The sequence below is a fragment of the Macrosteles quadrilineatus genome, unplaced genomic scaffold (genome assembly GCF_028750875.1).
Source record: "Macrosteles quadrilineatus isolate MER2022 unplaced genomic scaffold, UCM_ALF_1.0 Scaffold_2__2_contigs__length_208266976, whole genome shotgun sequence".
NCBI lineage: Eukaryota > Metazoa > Arthropoda > Insecta > Hemiptera > Cicadellidae > Macrosteles > Macrosteles quadrilineatus.
This window is the reverse complement of record NW_026542595.1, coordinates 38531237-38546044: the sequence shown is the minus strand read 5'-3', so window position 1 is coordinate 38546044 and position 14808 is coordinate 38531237. Positions and strand designations below refer to the sequence as shown.

Below are 14808 nucleotides of genomic sequence, written 5' to 3'. Positions count from 1 at the left end.
GAATTTATTTAAGTAAAAGTTTTACAGTATTTAGGTTTTTTTGTAGCATTCCTATCTTAAACCTTAGCCCTTATATTTCCTTCACCAGCTAAAATGGCAGCTTTAAAGAAAGCCGAAATCGACTCTCTAGTCAAAAAGAGAGAAAAGTATTATGCAAGGTTACAAGCTCTCTATGACGTTGGTAAAAAATGTATCCAGCTTGCTCAGCAAAAACAATCTTTTAATACAGAGTTTGATTCTTTTGTATCACGTTATCAAAGATTAGAGGATGATTATTCTGTGTTTGAACAAACAAGTGACAGTATTAGTTTGTTAAACTCTCAAGTAGATGAAGGAGATAGAGTAGAGGTTCATAGTGCATCAATGTCCTATGATGATTTGTATTTTAATGTTAAAACCATTGGGCGAAAGTTGAATGTAGATAAGCATTTGCAGCAAACAAAGACTGACTTATCTGCTGATAAGCAATCTCCTGTCCATAGTCCCCAGGTAGCTCGCCTTCCTAAATTGGAAATTGAACCATTTGATGGAACCTTATCAGCTTGGCCTAATTTTTATGCTTTATTCACTTCTATGATTCATAAAAATCAATCCTTATCTAAGAGTGAAAAACTCACTTATCTACGCAGTCTATTGAAATCACATGCGCTTTCACTCATTGAAACCTTGGTAATATGTGATGAGAATTATGATATTGCAATGAGAACTCTCACTGATCGTTATCAAAATAAACGTCTCTTAGCATCAAACTATCTCGATAAGATTTTATCCTTCCGCCCTCTCACTGAAGATTCTACTGTTACCTTATCAAACTTTTTGGAAATTTTTAGCACAAATATGTGCGCCTTAAAGGCTCTTGGATTGTCAAATTTATTTGATTTTACAATGTTACACATTGGTTTACGTGCACTAACATCGTCATCCCGCAAAGAATTTGAAAATGAATATTCTGATAAAGATCTACCAGAATTTGAGGATCTAATTTCGTTTGTACAGCAACAACTCAAAATCCTAGAAATTACTACATCCAAGGGAAAGCTAAAGCAAAATAGACTTAATACATCTCCTAAGCCAAGTAGTTCTAAAAGTTTCATGCTGTCTACTGTTGATGAAAAAGGTTTAACTGGAACTGCAAAGCGCCACGTATGTCCCTGTTGCCAAGAACCCAACCATAAGATCTATGTGTGTTCTAAGTTTAAGAAACTAAGTTTATCTGACAGAAATGATTTTGTTAAAAAGCATTTCTTGTGCTTTTCTTGTCTTGGTTTTCACACAATATCCGAGTGTAAATCAACCTCCAAATGTTTTAAATGCAATGGCAAGCATCACACCCTTTTGCATCGTCCAGCTACTAATGCAACTGCAGGCCCCTATCTCTCAAGAGAAAAGAGCTTAGAAACCAAACCCAATGACATGAAAGAAATACATAATCCTTCCTCATCCAAAACTTGTAATTTTGCTGATGCAAATTCCACCTCAAACATGATGTTAAGCACAGCCATTATCGGCATAAGGGATAAAAATAACAAACTGACACCAGTCCGAGCCATTATTGATGGTGGTTCCCAAACTAGCTTAATTACTCAAGAATGTGTTCTCAAGTTAGGTCTCACCAAACATCAAAATAAAATAACCATCAAAGGTATTGCAGACACCCAGGTCCCAGTGAACAAAGGTTCAGTAACATGTAACATAAGTCCTCTTAAGAACTCAAATATTTCTTTGAGTACTAAAGCAGTTGTAGTCCCAAAGATATCATCTGATCAGCCAAACATTGATATTGACCCTACAATCATCTCAAGATTTGATAATCTACAGCTCGCTGACCCCACGTTCTATGAAAGCTCGCCTGTTGAATTTCTAATAGGAGCAGATTTGTATTTCGATATAATAAAAGAGTCGCATAATATCATAAAAGGTGAACCCTCTGCAATGAACACTATTTTTGGATGGATAGTTGGTGGTAGAGTGGCCACTTCCTCCTGTCAAAGTGAGTGTTCTTATTTTTTAAACTGTTGTGAATCAGTTGATAGTACTCTCAAAAGGTTCTGGGAGGTAGAAGCTGTTCAAAATGTGAAGTATCCTAGTCCAGATGATATTGCAGTTGAATCACATTTCACAGAAACACATATCAGAGATAAAACAGGCCGCTATGTCGTATCGTTACCAATGAAACCTGATGCACCCAACCTACCAAACACAAGAGATAAGGCAGAGAAACGACTTATCAGCCTAGAGAACAGATTAAAAAGCAAACCAGAAACCTATCTGGAGTATAGAGAGTTTATGGATGATTACCTAGCTCAAGGTCATATGAGTATCACCAGCAACCCCTCACCTTATATAATTCCCCACCATTGTGTAAAAAATGAGAACAGTAGTACAACAAAGTTGAGAACAGTGTTTAATGCGTCTTTTAAGCCCTATGCAAATTCCTCTTCCCTCAATGATATCCTGTATAGTGGACCAAAGCTGCAAAGAGACATAGGAGAGATAATAACTAATTTTCGCCTACATGAAATTGTTGTGTGTGCCGATATAAAACAAATGTATAGGCAAATCGTTGTGAATCCCACAGACCGAGCATTTCAGCACATATTCTACCGCACAAATCCCAATGGAGATATAAATGAGTACGAGCTGAACGTATTGACATATGGTGTAACATCTAGTGCTTATTTGGCACAAAGAGTATTACTGCAACTGGTTGAAGATGAAGGCAAAAGATACCCACTCGCCTCTCAAGCTATCACTCATCAAACGTTTGTGGATGATATTTGTACCAGTGTTGATTCTCCTCAAGAAGCACTTCAGTTACAGCAGGAACTAATTACACTTCTGGGATTGGGAGGATTCACCCTAAGAAAATGGGCCAGTAATTGCCACCAAATATTAGACAGCGTCCCGCTTGATTGTAGAGAAAATCCCCTCGCCCTACGCTCCGAAGACGACTCTGCTGTTAAAGTACTTGGATTACAGTTTGATCCCGCTGAAGATGTATTTTTCTATGTAATTAAACTTAACCCTGTAGTTTGTACCAAGCGCTCAATGCTTTCTGAGATTGCTAAAATTTATGATATTTTAGGATGGATAACACCCACTACGTTTTACGCCAAACATATCATGCAGAGCACATGGTTATGTGGACTAGAGTGGGATGACCCCCTACCAGATGAACTTCGCAGTAAATGGACAACATTTATTTCAACCCTTTCAAGTCTTTCAACCCTAAAGATACCTAGATTCATCCCTACAACTCCTCACAGCACAAATCAGATAATAGGATTCTGTGACGCATCTGAAAAGGGCTACGCAGCAAATATCTATATACGAACTGAAACCTCGGAAAACATATCAGTACATCTTATCAAAGCGAAAAGTAAAGTTGCCCCACTCAAAACAATGAGCATTCCTAGATTAGAACTTTCTGCTGCTCAACTACTAACAGAAGTTGTATTATCTAGTACGCATCTAACCCAGACTGTTGACCCCCAGAATATCATATTGTTTTCTGACTCAGCCGTTGTTCTTATGTGGTTAAAAACTCCTCCTTACAAGTTAAAAACATTTGTCGCAAACAGGGTTGTAAATATACTTGAGTCAACTAATCCAAAACAGTGGCACCATGTATCATCTAAAGAAAATCCTTGCGATTGCGCATCCCGCGGCTTGACACCTGAAGAGCTTGTAAATTTTGACTTGTGGTGGAAAGGACCTCAATTTCTGTACACTCCCTTTGATTCGTGGTCATTACACCGTTCATCTGAAGAAGAAGTAGAGAAGTTGCCAGAGATTAGAAAAGAATGTTTATCTACAACAGTTGATAACCAAAACAGCATTGTATTAGAAATGCTTGAAAAATATTCTAGCCTGAGTAAAGCTAAATTTGTAATTTCTTATGTATTAAGGTTCATCAATAACGTCAAAAGTAACGCCAAAGGTATAGCTAAGAAACAAGGACCAATATCACCTCAGGAATTGGAACACACATTATCTCTCTGTGTAAAGACTACACAACAACGCTATCTCTCAAAAGATATTTCTGATATGAAAAATAATAAACCATGCTCTAAGAAATATCGCTCTTTAGCTTTATTCATTGATGAAAATGATTTCGTCAGGGTGGGCGGTCGTTTGAAAAACGCTAACTTAACTTACTCCAGGAAACACCCCTTTCTGATACCCCGTTCATCACGCCTTACGACACTCATTTGTGATTATTATCACTCATTAGCTTTACACTCAGGACCCCGCTTGACACAGTCTCTCATTCAAGAAAAGTTTTGGATTGTAGGAGTACGGCAGTTATTGAGGGAGCGTATATTTAAATGCCAAAGATGCTATATGTTCCAAGCAAAACCTTTAATGCCTAAAATGGCGGATCTACCATCACTCAGATTTGAAAGCACACGTGCGTTTCTAAATGTTGGACTAGACTACGCTGGACCGTTTGAATTTAAAGAAAGTAATAGAAGAAAATCCCCCTGCCAAAAGGGATATATTGTAATTTTTGTTTGTTTTTCGACAAAAGCTGTACACATTGAGTTTGCAACGAGTTTATCAACACCTTCATTCCTTGCTGCATTGGATCGTTTTGTTGCCAGAAGAGGTCTCTGCCAATCAATAACAAGTGACTGCGGAACCAATTTCCAAGGAGCCGCAAACTATTTTTCTCAAATTCAGAAATTTCTAAAAGACAACAATCAAGACATAGCACATCACCTAGCTTCAAAAGAAATTAAATGGAATTTCATCCCGCCGGCAGCACCCCATTTTGGAGGCCTTTGGGAGGCTGCAGTCAAATCAGCAAAACGTCACCTCATCCGAGCTATCGGTACCCTGATATTAACATATGAAGAAATGTACACCTTACTGACAAGAATTGAAGCCATTCTAAATAGTCGCCCAATAGGAGCAATGACCACTGACCCAAATGATGGAGACTACCTAAGCCCTGGACACTTCATTGTAGGAACGCCGTTGTTATCACCACCTGAAGAGGACTTCACGGAAACTAAGATGAATCGTTTGGAAAGATATCAACTCCTACAACAAGCTGCACAATCTTTTTGGAAGCAATGGTCTCAAGACTACCTACAAACATTGATACCCAGGAATAAATGGACTACATCACAGCCAAATCTTCAAGTCGGAGATGTTATATACCTTCAAAACAAGGACAGCAGCCCTCTGGAATGGCCTATTGGAAGAGTGATTGAGACATACCCCGGACCAGATGCTACAGTTAGAGCCGCAAAGGTTAAAACACCTCATGGAACATATGTGAGACCTGTCCATAAGCTGGTACCCTTACCTCCTACCGATACCTATTCCTAGCTTAACGCTTGAATATTAGGTTTTTGCGATCAATTTTTATTGTGTGATTTTCCTCTTAGTGTACCATTTTGTAAATATGCATTTAGGTGGGCGGTATGTTTGGTTTTAGTTTAATATATTTAAATTTTCTACTAGTACCAGGATTTCCAAAGATAGCTTATCTTATCTGACCTACTTTTCCAGTCTGCACTGTCCACTCTTGCCTTAGTTAACCCAGAGTCAACATGTACTCCTTGCTCATTCTCTTGTATATAGTAGATTAGATTTTGACTGTTTTAAAGTGAACTAATAACGTTTAACATGTAATTATTAAAGTATGTGTTTTATAATATCTCCCCCTTCTAAATGTCAGAGAGTGCCTTTTAATTTGTAAAAATACCAAAGTGTTGTGACGGGAAGACCTCTAAATGATTTTGTGACCTTCTACCATCTACGGATTCTACGGCTACGCAGAATCCCCTCATCTACCCGCTCCTGGAGAAGATTCACCCATTCAAAGACTGTCCGCCCCTGGTGATCTTCGCTCCCCGCTTCAGTCTACCGTCAGGCATCTCTTCCGAACCAAAGGACTCAAATCTCAAGTAACTGTGTTTATACTCATTTAATTAATTGGTATTACTCTGACATGTTCCCATATTTAAGATATATTTTGTAAATTAAAGTTTGAATTTCTCTTTCGCTACTCAGTAAAATTTTCTCATTCTCTCCTTTGAACCCGCCCCCAACAGGGACTAATTGCTTTAATTGCTCGTTAAATTTATTAAAGAAATGAAATTTGGATTCTTGTAAAGCTATTTAACTTTTAACACTTAGCAAAATACAGGTCAAATTAGGAACCAAATATTCTCCATATTACATTACACAAATAAACCAGCTCAATTGAGATACAGGAGGAGTTTGAAGATTTGGACTAAAAATAATCATATAAAACAGTGGCATTTTTACTATGATAGTTCAACAAATGTATTCATAATGGTTTAAATACCTGCATTCAATAATCCAAAATGCTGCTTGAGGCAACTAAAGTTTCAATTCACAGAGAATCATCTTCAGGCCGTACAAGGCGTCGTTATTCACCACGTTATTCACGGTGTCTAGGGTCGAAGTTATTGCTCGAAGTTAGAGTTTGACCTACAATTTCCACCCAGTCGCGTCACCTGTCTCGTGTCTCCGAGTACTGGGTCTTTTTAATGATAAATGTTCGTTATCAATGTGTGTTTTCGTGTGTTTTCGTGTGTGTTCGTGTTCTATGTATTTATTTATTAAATGACGACCTTCATATACGGAGGTGAATAACGACGCCTTGTACGGCCTGAAGATGATTCTCTGTGAATTGAAGCTATAGTTGCCACAAGCAGCATTTTGCATTACTGAATGCAGGTACTGTATTTAAACCATTATAAATATTCAAACGTAATCCGAATGCTAACAACTCTTGGAAATGTATTAAATTTTATTGCTTCTTTGTATTATAATTGACTTTGGATATCAACAACTATTTCACTTAATTCTGAAACACATATATTTTTATTTTCATAACAATGGATGTTTTTTTCCTGGAGATTGCAATAACATGTTATTGAACTTTCTAAGGTTACAATGTATCTTTGTTTCTGTTATCATAACTGTAAACATGTTATTTATCAACATTGCGGGACAAATTTCTGTTAATTTTAAAAATTGTTTCAATAAAAATGTATGCATTGAAAAAATAACCATATAATCTGCAGAAATACTTGGATTTTGCACGTAGTCAAAATCATAATAATCATATCATGCAAAGGATTAGTAATGCAAAAATTGTTGATAACCCTTAGATGCAGTTTATAGTTTATGTTGTATATTACGAATACATTTGAAAATTACCTTCATGGTCCCAAGTAAATGATTTGTTCACTAATAACTAAAAACTATTTCATATTAACACAATTACGAAATTATTATCTACTAATGTATTATGGCTTGGTTCTGATATTAAATGACCAGAACAAACTTCATTGTGGTTTTTGTCTTTAGTTCTTTGATCTTGACAAACAATAAAGGATATTTATTCTGTTCTTTCTTCGCATATTTTTTTTTAATAAGTCTCCTGAAACAAATTATAAAAGCGAACCACCTAAAATGGCGGGTTCTTAACTACATTCAGATGAATAAACTACATTCATATTATATAAATATATTTCGTAATATCAGTAACTCTTATTTTGATCTTGTTTGACGCTCTAACAGTTTTAACTAAAAGTGTATCGATGAAAATAAGGGTTTGGTTTACAATTATAATTTATTTAAACTTTTTCAATGAAAGTAAAGGTTTGGCTGATAGTTATAATCTAGTAAAACTTGTTTATACAATATAAGAGTTCAGTGGATCTTCTGAAGCCTTTTCATAAATCGACCACTTTAGTATGATGATGAAAAATACCCATAATATTATTTATAAAACCAATATACCTTTACAAATTTAACCTCAAATCATTTCTCTTGTCACAATACAAGCCCCTCCCCTTGCCACTAGTTCTTACAGGTGTATCAAGGGGCCGTACTATACAATTTTTCCTACTGCAATAATACTGGACATATAAAGAAATCGCGTTAAGGCCGACTTAAATCTGTGTGGAACGTTCGGTCACATGACCGGTGACCATTGTCTTGACAAAGGGTGTTTTGGTGGGATCTCTGTAGTTTAGAATTGACACAATCTGTATAAACAGGCCACGAATTTTTTTTTGTAACAGTATAAAGGAAACATTTTTTTTTATTAAATGTTCTAGGTGTAGACAATTTGTCGTTTTATAATGGAACTGATTTTATTAGATGTTGGTGAACATTTTGTAGTTACCTCCTTGAGAAAAAAACTCCTTGCGGGTTCATCTCGAGGAGTAGGGCCATAAAAAAGCAGGCATAGTTATGTTTGTTTAATTATTAATAAACTGCGACAAACGACCAATTTAACATTCAATATTTTCAATAGTAGGCCTATGGCATTAAATTAAATCTACCAAAGTATAGAACATTAGTTTTGGCTATCAACCTACAATCTTACATTTTAAGCGTCTCTTCGTCAATATTTTAGGAGATCGGGAGCCATAGTTGTGTTTAGTGTCACTCGCCACTTGCATGGCCTCACGTGAATGCCAATACAACACGAACAATGCTTTAATTTACTTTAATTTACAGGCTAGATTCTATTGCGGGTTCATTAAATTCATACTTAACAAAATTCAATTTTCTTGTACATGGTCATTCAAATAAACTCTATTGATTTTTAAAGAGCATTACTCTATGTTAGAATGTAAATAGTTGGTTAAACAATGTAGTTGTGATAGAACTGTACACCTAATCCATGCAAAATGGATGAACTATTACTTTTTCGTTCATTTAAGATAAATTATCGTTAAACATATTTGAGAAATAAATTTCTTCCTGGAGGAATATTTTTTTTCTTTTTCTTGCATGTACAGGACACAATTTAGGTGGTAATTGGTTTAAGAATTACATTTGGAAGATAAGATAAAGTCCTTTATGGAAAAAGTTTATGAAAAAATAAAGTTAAATAATTATGTTAGTGATTGAAGTTATGAAGTTTAAGAGCTATAATAGTACTTTATGTGTTGGGTTTGTATGAACTATATTTCATGCTCTTAAATTGAAACTATAGAATTTAACACCAACTCTATGCAATTCAAAGCTGGTTGTAATAAGCAAATGATAAGTCTCTTCGAAGTTCTAATTTGACGTAGGAAATACGTTTGCGTGCAATGAGGATTTGAGATAAGAGTGAGGATTTAAAATAGTCCTGAAATCCGTATGACAAATTTGTAAATAATTCCCGAATATAGTGCATGAAAGTACCCAAAAATATGTACCGTTAAAAATAAACATTAAGAACCTCTTAGCATGTGGGATACATAATACATCAAAATTGTTTAAAATATAGTTCATATTAAGAAAACGACTCTCTAACTTTCTAGTTTTATATCTGTGGATAAATCTAAGCAGCGTACTTAATCGGCTGCTGCATTTCGCAACCAGAGTAGCTATTGTTATTACGCCATGTAAACAATCGCTACTATCATTGGATCAGAAACAACAATGTGTAACGCTGGTCTGAACTATCGATTATTTCCTGCACGCTTCCTAATTCTAACATACAAAAAGTAGTTAAACAAGTTCCTTGCTGGTTAATGAGGCGATTGTTGAGGTAGCAGAGGCTACGGTCGGGCTGGACTCAGGCATGCGAGTACAACAACCAACACATGGGTCTTCGTTAGCTGCAGCAGCTTGCATAACCTGGCCAGATAAGCAGACCACTGGACGGTAACGCACTGACACTGGCCACAGACAATACCATATGACACGGCTTAGATACCACACAGGCATGCGAGTACAACAACCAACACATGGGTCTTTGTTAGCTGCAGCAGCTTGCATAACCTGGCCATATAAGCAGACCACTGGACGGTAACGCACTGACACTGGCCACAGACAATACCATATGCCACGGCTTAGACACAGGCATGCGAGTACAACAACCAACACATGGGTCTTCGTTAGCTGCAGCAGCTTGCATAACCTGGCCAGATAAGCAGACCACTGGACGGTAGCACTGACACTGGCCACAGACAATACCATATGACACGGCTTAGATACCTGACAGGCATGCGAGTACAACAACCAACACATGGGTCTTCGTTAGCTGCAGCAGCTTGCATAACCTGGCCAGATAAGCAGACCACTGGACGGTAGCACTGACACTGGCCACAGACAATACCATATGCCACGGCTTAGACACAGGCATGCGAGTACAACAACCAACACATGGGTCTTCGTTAGCTGCAGCAGCTTGCATAACCTGGCCAGATAAGCAGACCACTGGACGGTAGCACTGACACTGGCCACAGACAATACCATATGACACGGCTTAGATACTACTCAGGCATGCGAGTACAACAACTAACACATGGGTCTTCGTTAGCTGCAGGCTGCTGCAGCTAACCCCTATTTGGGGTTGGTATTTATTTTTAAAATACCAACTCCTATTTGGGGGTGGGTGATGAGATTCAAAATCATGTTAAAAAGTGCATGGTCACGTAATGAAGGTTATTTGAAAATTTACAGCCATGAAAGAATTGAAAGTGGTGGAATGTAAAGTTCCAGTTAAATTCATGTCTAACATTTCTTGCCATTCGTCGTATCGAAGTCGGAAATTCGCTAAAACTGTGCCCAAAACTATATAGAAATACCGTACATAATAATATACACGTACTAGTGATTACCAGAGCACGATTTAGATTTATGTATCATAACTTTTTCATACATGCAGAGAAAATCATGAATCCAACTACAGCGTTATATACGCGGCTTTGACGATTTTCTGTGGAATTATCCATCAGTTCTAGCCTCGACACTCCTGCGACGCTGACGCCACCCACAACAGACCTTGCCGGGAAACTCGATTAGCAAATCAAATCTGCTATAAATCTCTTGATGTTTCTAGCACGATTGAATTCAAGGTCATAAAAACGTGTTACTGAATAACGGTAAAAATTTATTCATATGCATACGCTGTGTCAGTTGTTATTAGGGGTAGAGAAATTGATTGATATATTTCGACATGCAATTTTTTAAATTGATACATAGTTTGCCTCTAGGATTGATTTATTGACATAAAATGAGGTTACTAACCCGTCGTCAATCAGTCCTTTATTGTCGTAGATGACTATAGTTTCGGGGTTAAAACCCCATTTTCAAATCTTCTCTTCAGTCGTCATATGTCAAACAACATATTCTCTTGCACAAGCCGTAGTCAAAATTACTTCACACATACTAAACACATACGAAAACATTTATGATTACAAATCATGTTATGTTGGCGCGTGAGGCTGGCCAAGGACAACACCAGATTCATGTACATGATTAGTAATTATAAATGTTTTCGTATGAGTTTAGTATGTGTAAAGTAATTTTGACGACGGCTTGTGCAAGAGAATATGTTGTTTGACATATGAGAACTGAAGAGAAGATTTGAAAATGGGGTTTTAACCCCGAAACTATAGTCATCTACGACAATATAAGACTGATTGGCGACAGGTTAGTAACCTAATTTTATGTAATTTTTCAAAAGTATAAAAACTTCATACACATGAAAAACACAAGTCGATCTCGTGGATTGATTATATGTCCATTCCATTTAAAAAAAATAGTAATTCAAACTTGATTCCCAATGTTTTACCAGTACTAAAGGAAAATTCAGTGTATTAATACTAGATTAGGCAAGTTACAATTCTGTAACGTAATACAAAGCATTAAAGCCGCTTGTATGTTTAGTTTTTACCACTATGGTTAATTATTCTTACAGGTACAAAGAAAAGGTTATTTATCGAAAGAAAGAGTGGGTTAAAAAATAACAAAGTTTTAAATAATACATTCATTTAAGAAAATCAAACATCAGAATCAATAAATCGAACTATTTCAAATTGTCTCCTCAGCTAAAACGTATTTGCTTCAGTGCCATGATATTTTTTAGATAATAAACTAATGTTGTCCCTCCAGAGGAGATTTGTATTCATAATTTTTGGGCCAGTCAGAAAATTCAGTAGGCTACTCCTATTTAGGCCCTAAAACATCTATGGCAGTAAAGTGTTCTTGGTTCTTACATATATTGGCGCAACAAGTTAATTTGTATATATAGAAATACCACCAAATTGAGATACTTTTAAAGTTATCTAAACTAAACCTATATGGCTTATGTTTAAAATCAACTTAAGTGATTATGGTACTAATTGCATAATAACAATTTCACTTGACTACAATTTCGCAATTGTTAGAAAAGATTTATCTGGAACACGTTAAAATGTACATGTTTGCAATGGATTTTTCAGATTTGGTTACTTGTATGGTGTGCATTACAACTGGCATTTGGTAGTTTTTAATTTTTTTTTTGTTTATCAGGATTTTTGTAGCTCGGCAAGCTAGGAAAGCCTCACTTTAAAAAATCTATTAAAAGCTTGGGGAGATGGGGACTTTTTTACCCTTCCGCAGGATCAATAAATCGTTTATACTGCAATTTAAAATGATCACACGCCAACCCCTGTGTTATTGCTCTCTGGTAATGATCTGTCGACAACCGTTACCGGGTCAAATCCCATTTCATGACCTCATGAAGCAATCCCGCCTGTGACGGAGGCCTACACTACAGTCACGCTCTCAGCGGGACACGAGGCATGACAAACGGATGATTAACTTCAGCAAAAATAACACGAGAGATGAACGGTTCGCAAAAAGCGCAACTGGAGGTTGTACGAAGTCGTAACTGAGGTGCAACTGGTTAACTGGTCTCATGTAGTTGATGGTACTGCCGCTGGGAGCGCTGAGCGGCGGGAGGTAGAGCCAGTGTCGTCTGCTAGCTCGCGTCAGTCAGTCGGCGTATGTACGCATGCGTGGTGGTCGTAGTGCAGCGCACGCGTCACAAGTGTACCACGAGCACGTGCTCAGTCGCGTCGTCTGCTACGGAGACTTTGACGCGCGGTTTGTCTGTTGTGGAGCGATCTGTGCTATGTGAGTGACTTGTGAACGATACGCCGGTGACTTGGATAGTTTATAAAGCTTAAAAATAAAGGTAAGTAGTGAAATAACACAAATCTGGTTTTACGACAGTGTATATTATTTAAACCAAATAAATATTTGCTTGTTTTGAATTCATCAATGCAGCTTGAAAATAATTGATTTTTTTTATTCTTATATATATTTTAATGTTAAATCTATTTGTAATAACATTATTCCAGTTAATTGCATGTTTATTTGGTGTAAATGTTTACCAACCATATCTATCAAGTGCTATTAATACAAACAGCTAAGGTTCATTCTTTTTCTCGACCAATTTTTATCAGATTACAAATTGTTTCATTGGATAGTTTGTATATTCACCACCTTTTATACAAAACTTTACATTTTAAAGTTTAGAAAAACTGTATAGCTTAATTGGCTCGAATAACTTACGTATGTTTGTAAATAACATTAAGGAGTAAACTAATTATATGGGAAACATTCACATTATTAATAAGAAAGAGTTTAATTGTGTTCATGTACATTAATCGTTCATCTTACTTTTAGACCATAATAGTATATTAGCTGTAAAAAAATATATACTTCCATAAATTTAATAACTTTAACTAGCTTAACGTGCCCTCTCATTGGACGTGTATGTTTTTAGACTAGGACTTTATACACTGACTTAACACTGACAGTCTGAAAACATGAGCTTGTCAGATAATGGATTCACAACTCTCACAGGCTCTCACATCTCAAATATATCAAAAGGTTGAATGGTATTATTAGCAGATTTTACAATCGTGTATAGACTGATATCATCATATAATACAGATAATTTACGTCTTTACACCAATTTTCTAAAGTTTCAAATCATTATTTTCTCGTAGAGGTATCTTGTGTACTTTTATTGGAGATTGCCTGAAACTCTTCGTCCCATTTGTATCTTTGATTGTATTCTCAGTACTTTTTGGGTAATCTCAATGTTTATCACACAATTAACTAGGATTAAATTGTTGAATTTGTAAAGTTAGTAAAACTGTCCACGTATATTTGATCTTTTTGTACACGATTGTAATGAGGTTTTTCAAACACCTTTGTAAAGAAGATTGCTATTCATTGTTTTGCGCCTATTCAGTCCTATTATGCCATAAAACATTATCATAACATGTTTATGACAAAACCACTACAGTATAAGAGTAGCTAGCTATAACTAATTTGTTGAAGTATTAGATGTGATATGATATGTTAAATTCAACAGTCGTTAGATTCTATGGCCAAACACATATATTGATAAATAAATGTATTTTAGACTAATGATGAAAAATACTATATTCCTTTCAATTTTACGATCAGAATAGGTTTTATAAACACGGGTTATATGAGCTATACCCAATAACATATTAACATGCAAGATAATCAATGTAGGCTAATAAACATTAAATATAAGACAGTAGCTATTACTATAGTCTCTTTGGTAACTTTTAGCTCTTTTTACTGTCAGATCCCTGGCAGCTAACAGCATGTTTTAAGAAATTTCCGGATTTTTCTTAACGATAATAAATCCGGTTGAAGATGTTTATTCTAGTTGTATGATAATAACGTTGGGCTATTTAAAGGGGTTTGTACTTTTTTCTGAGTTTTATTTGTTGCTGTATTCGTTTAAGAATATAGATGATTTGACATCTAACTATTTTGTTTTATTATATGTTGGAAAATATTTTTGGAAAAAATTACCGGATTTTGATTATTTATAATAAATCCGGTTGGAAATGTTTATTCAGGTTTTATATTGACGTTGGGTTATTTAAGGGGTTTGTACTTTTTTATAAATTTTAGTTGTTGCTGTATTCGCTTAATAGAGAATTTTACATCAAACTATTTTTTTTGTTGGAAAATATTTTACTTACCGTAGGATTCTTG

General features: G+C 35.9%; 2 protein-coding genes across 2 annotated transcripts in view; both read left to right on the top strand.

Annotated features, from left to right (window-relative positions):
• The first annotated feature begins 1482 nt into the window (after positions 1-1482).
• On the top strand, positions 1483-5922 carry LOC128984090 (uncharacterized). The gene is made up of 3 exons (XM_054403373.1): positions 1483-3940; positions 4973-5244; positions 5791-5922. The coding sequence occupies exons 1-3, from the start codon at positions 1483-1485 to the stop codon at positions 5920-5922; spliced, it is 2862 nt and encodes a 953-aa protein (XP_054259348.1).
• A 6855-nt stretch (positions 5923-12777) lies between these two features.
• The window catches only part of LOC128987204 (ras-related and estrogen-regulated growth inhibitor-like), a 149337-nt gene continuing 147306 nt past the window's right edge, over positions 12778-14808 (top strand). Inside the window, exon 1 of the mRNA XM_054407949.1 lies at positions 12778-12955. The gene's annotated coding sequence lies outside the window, so the exon portion shown is untranslated. The remainder of the gene's footprint in view (positions 12956-14808) is intronic.

Bases quoted from the DNA above. Each gene is read 5' to 3' on its own strand.
- LOC128984090 (XM_054403373.1), top strand. From the start codon at position 1,483: ATGATGTTAAGCACAGCCATTATCGGCATAAGGGATAAAAATAACAAA. The intron at 3,941-4,972 runs GTATAGCTAAGA...ACTTCATTGTAG, and splicing joins CGTCAAAAGTAACGCCAAAG to GAACGCCGTTGTTATCACCA. The intron at 5,245-5,790 runs GTTAGAGCCGCA...ACGGCTACGCAG, and splicing joins ACCCCGGACCAGATGCTACA to AATCCCCTCATCTACCCGCT.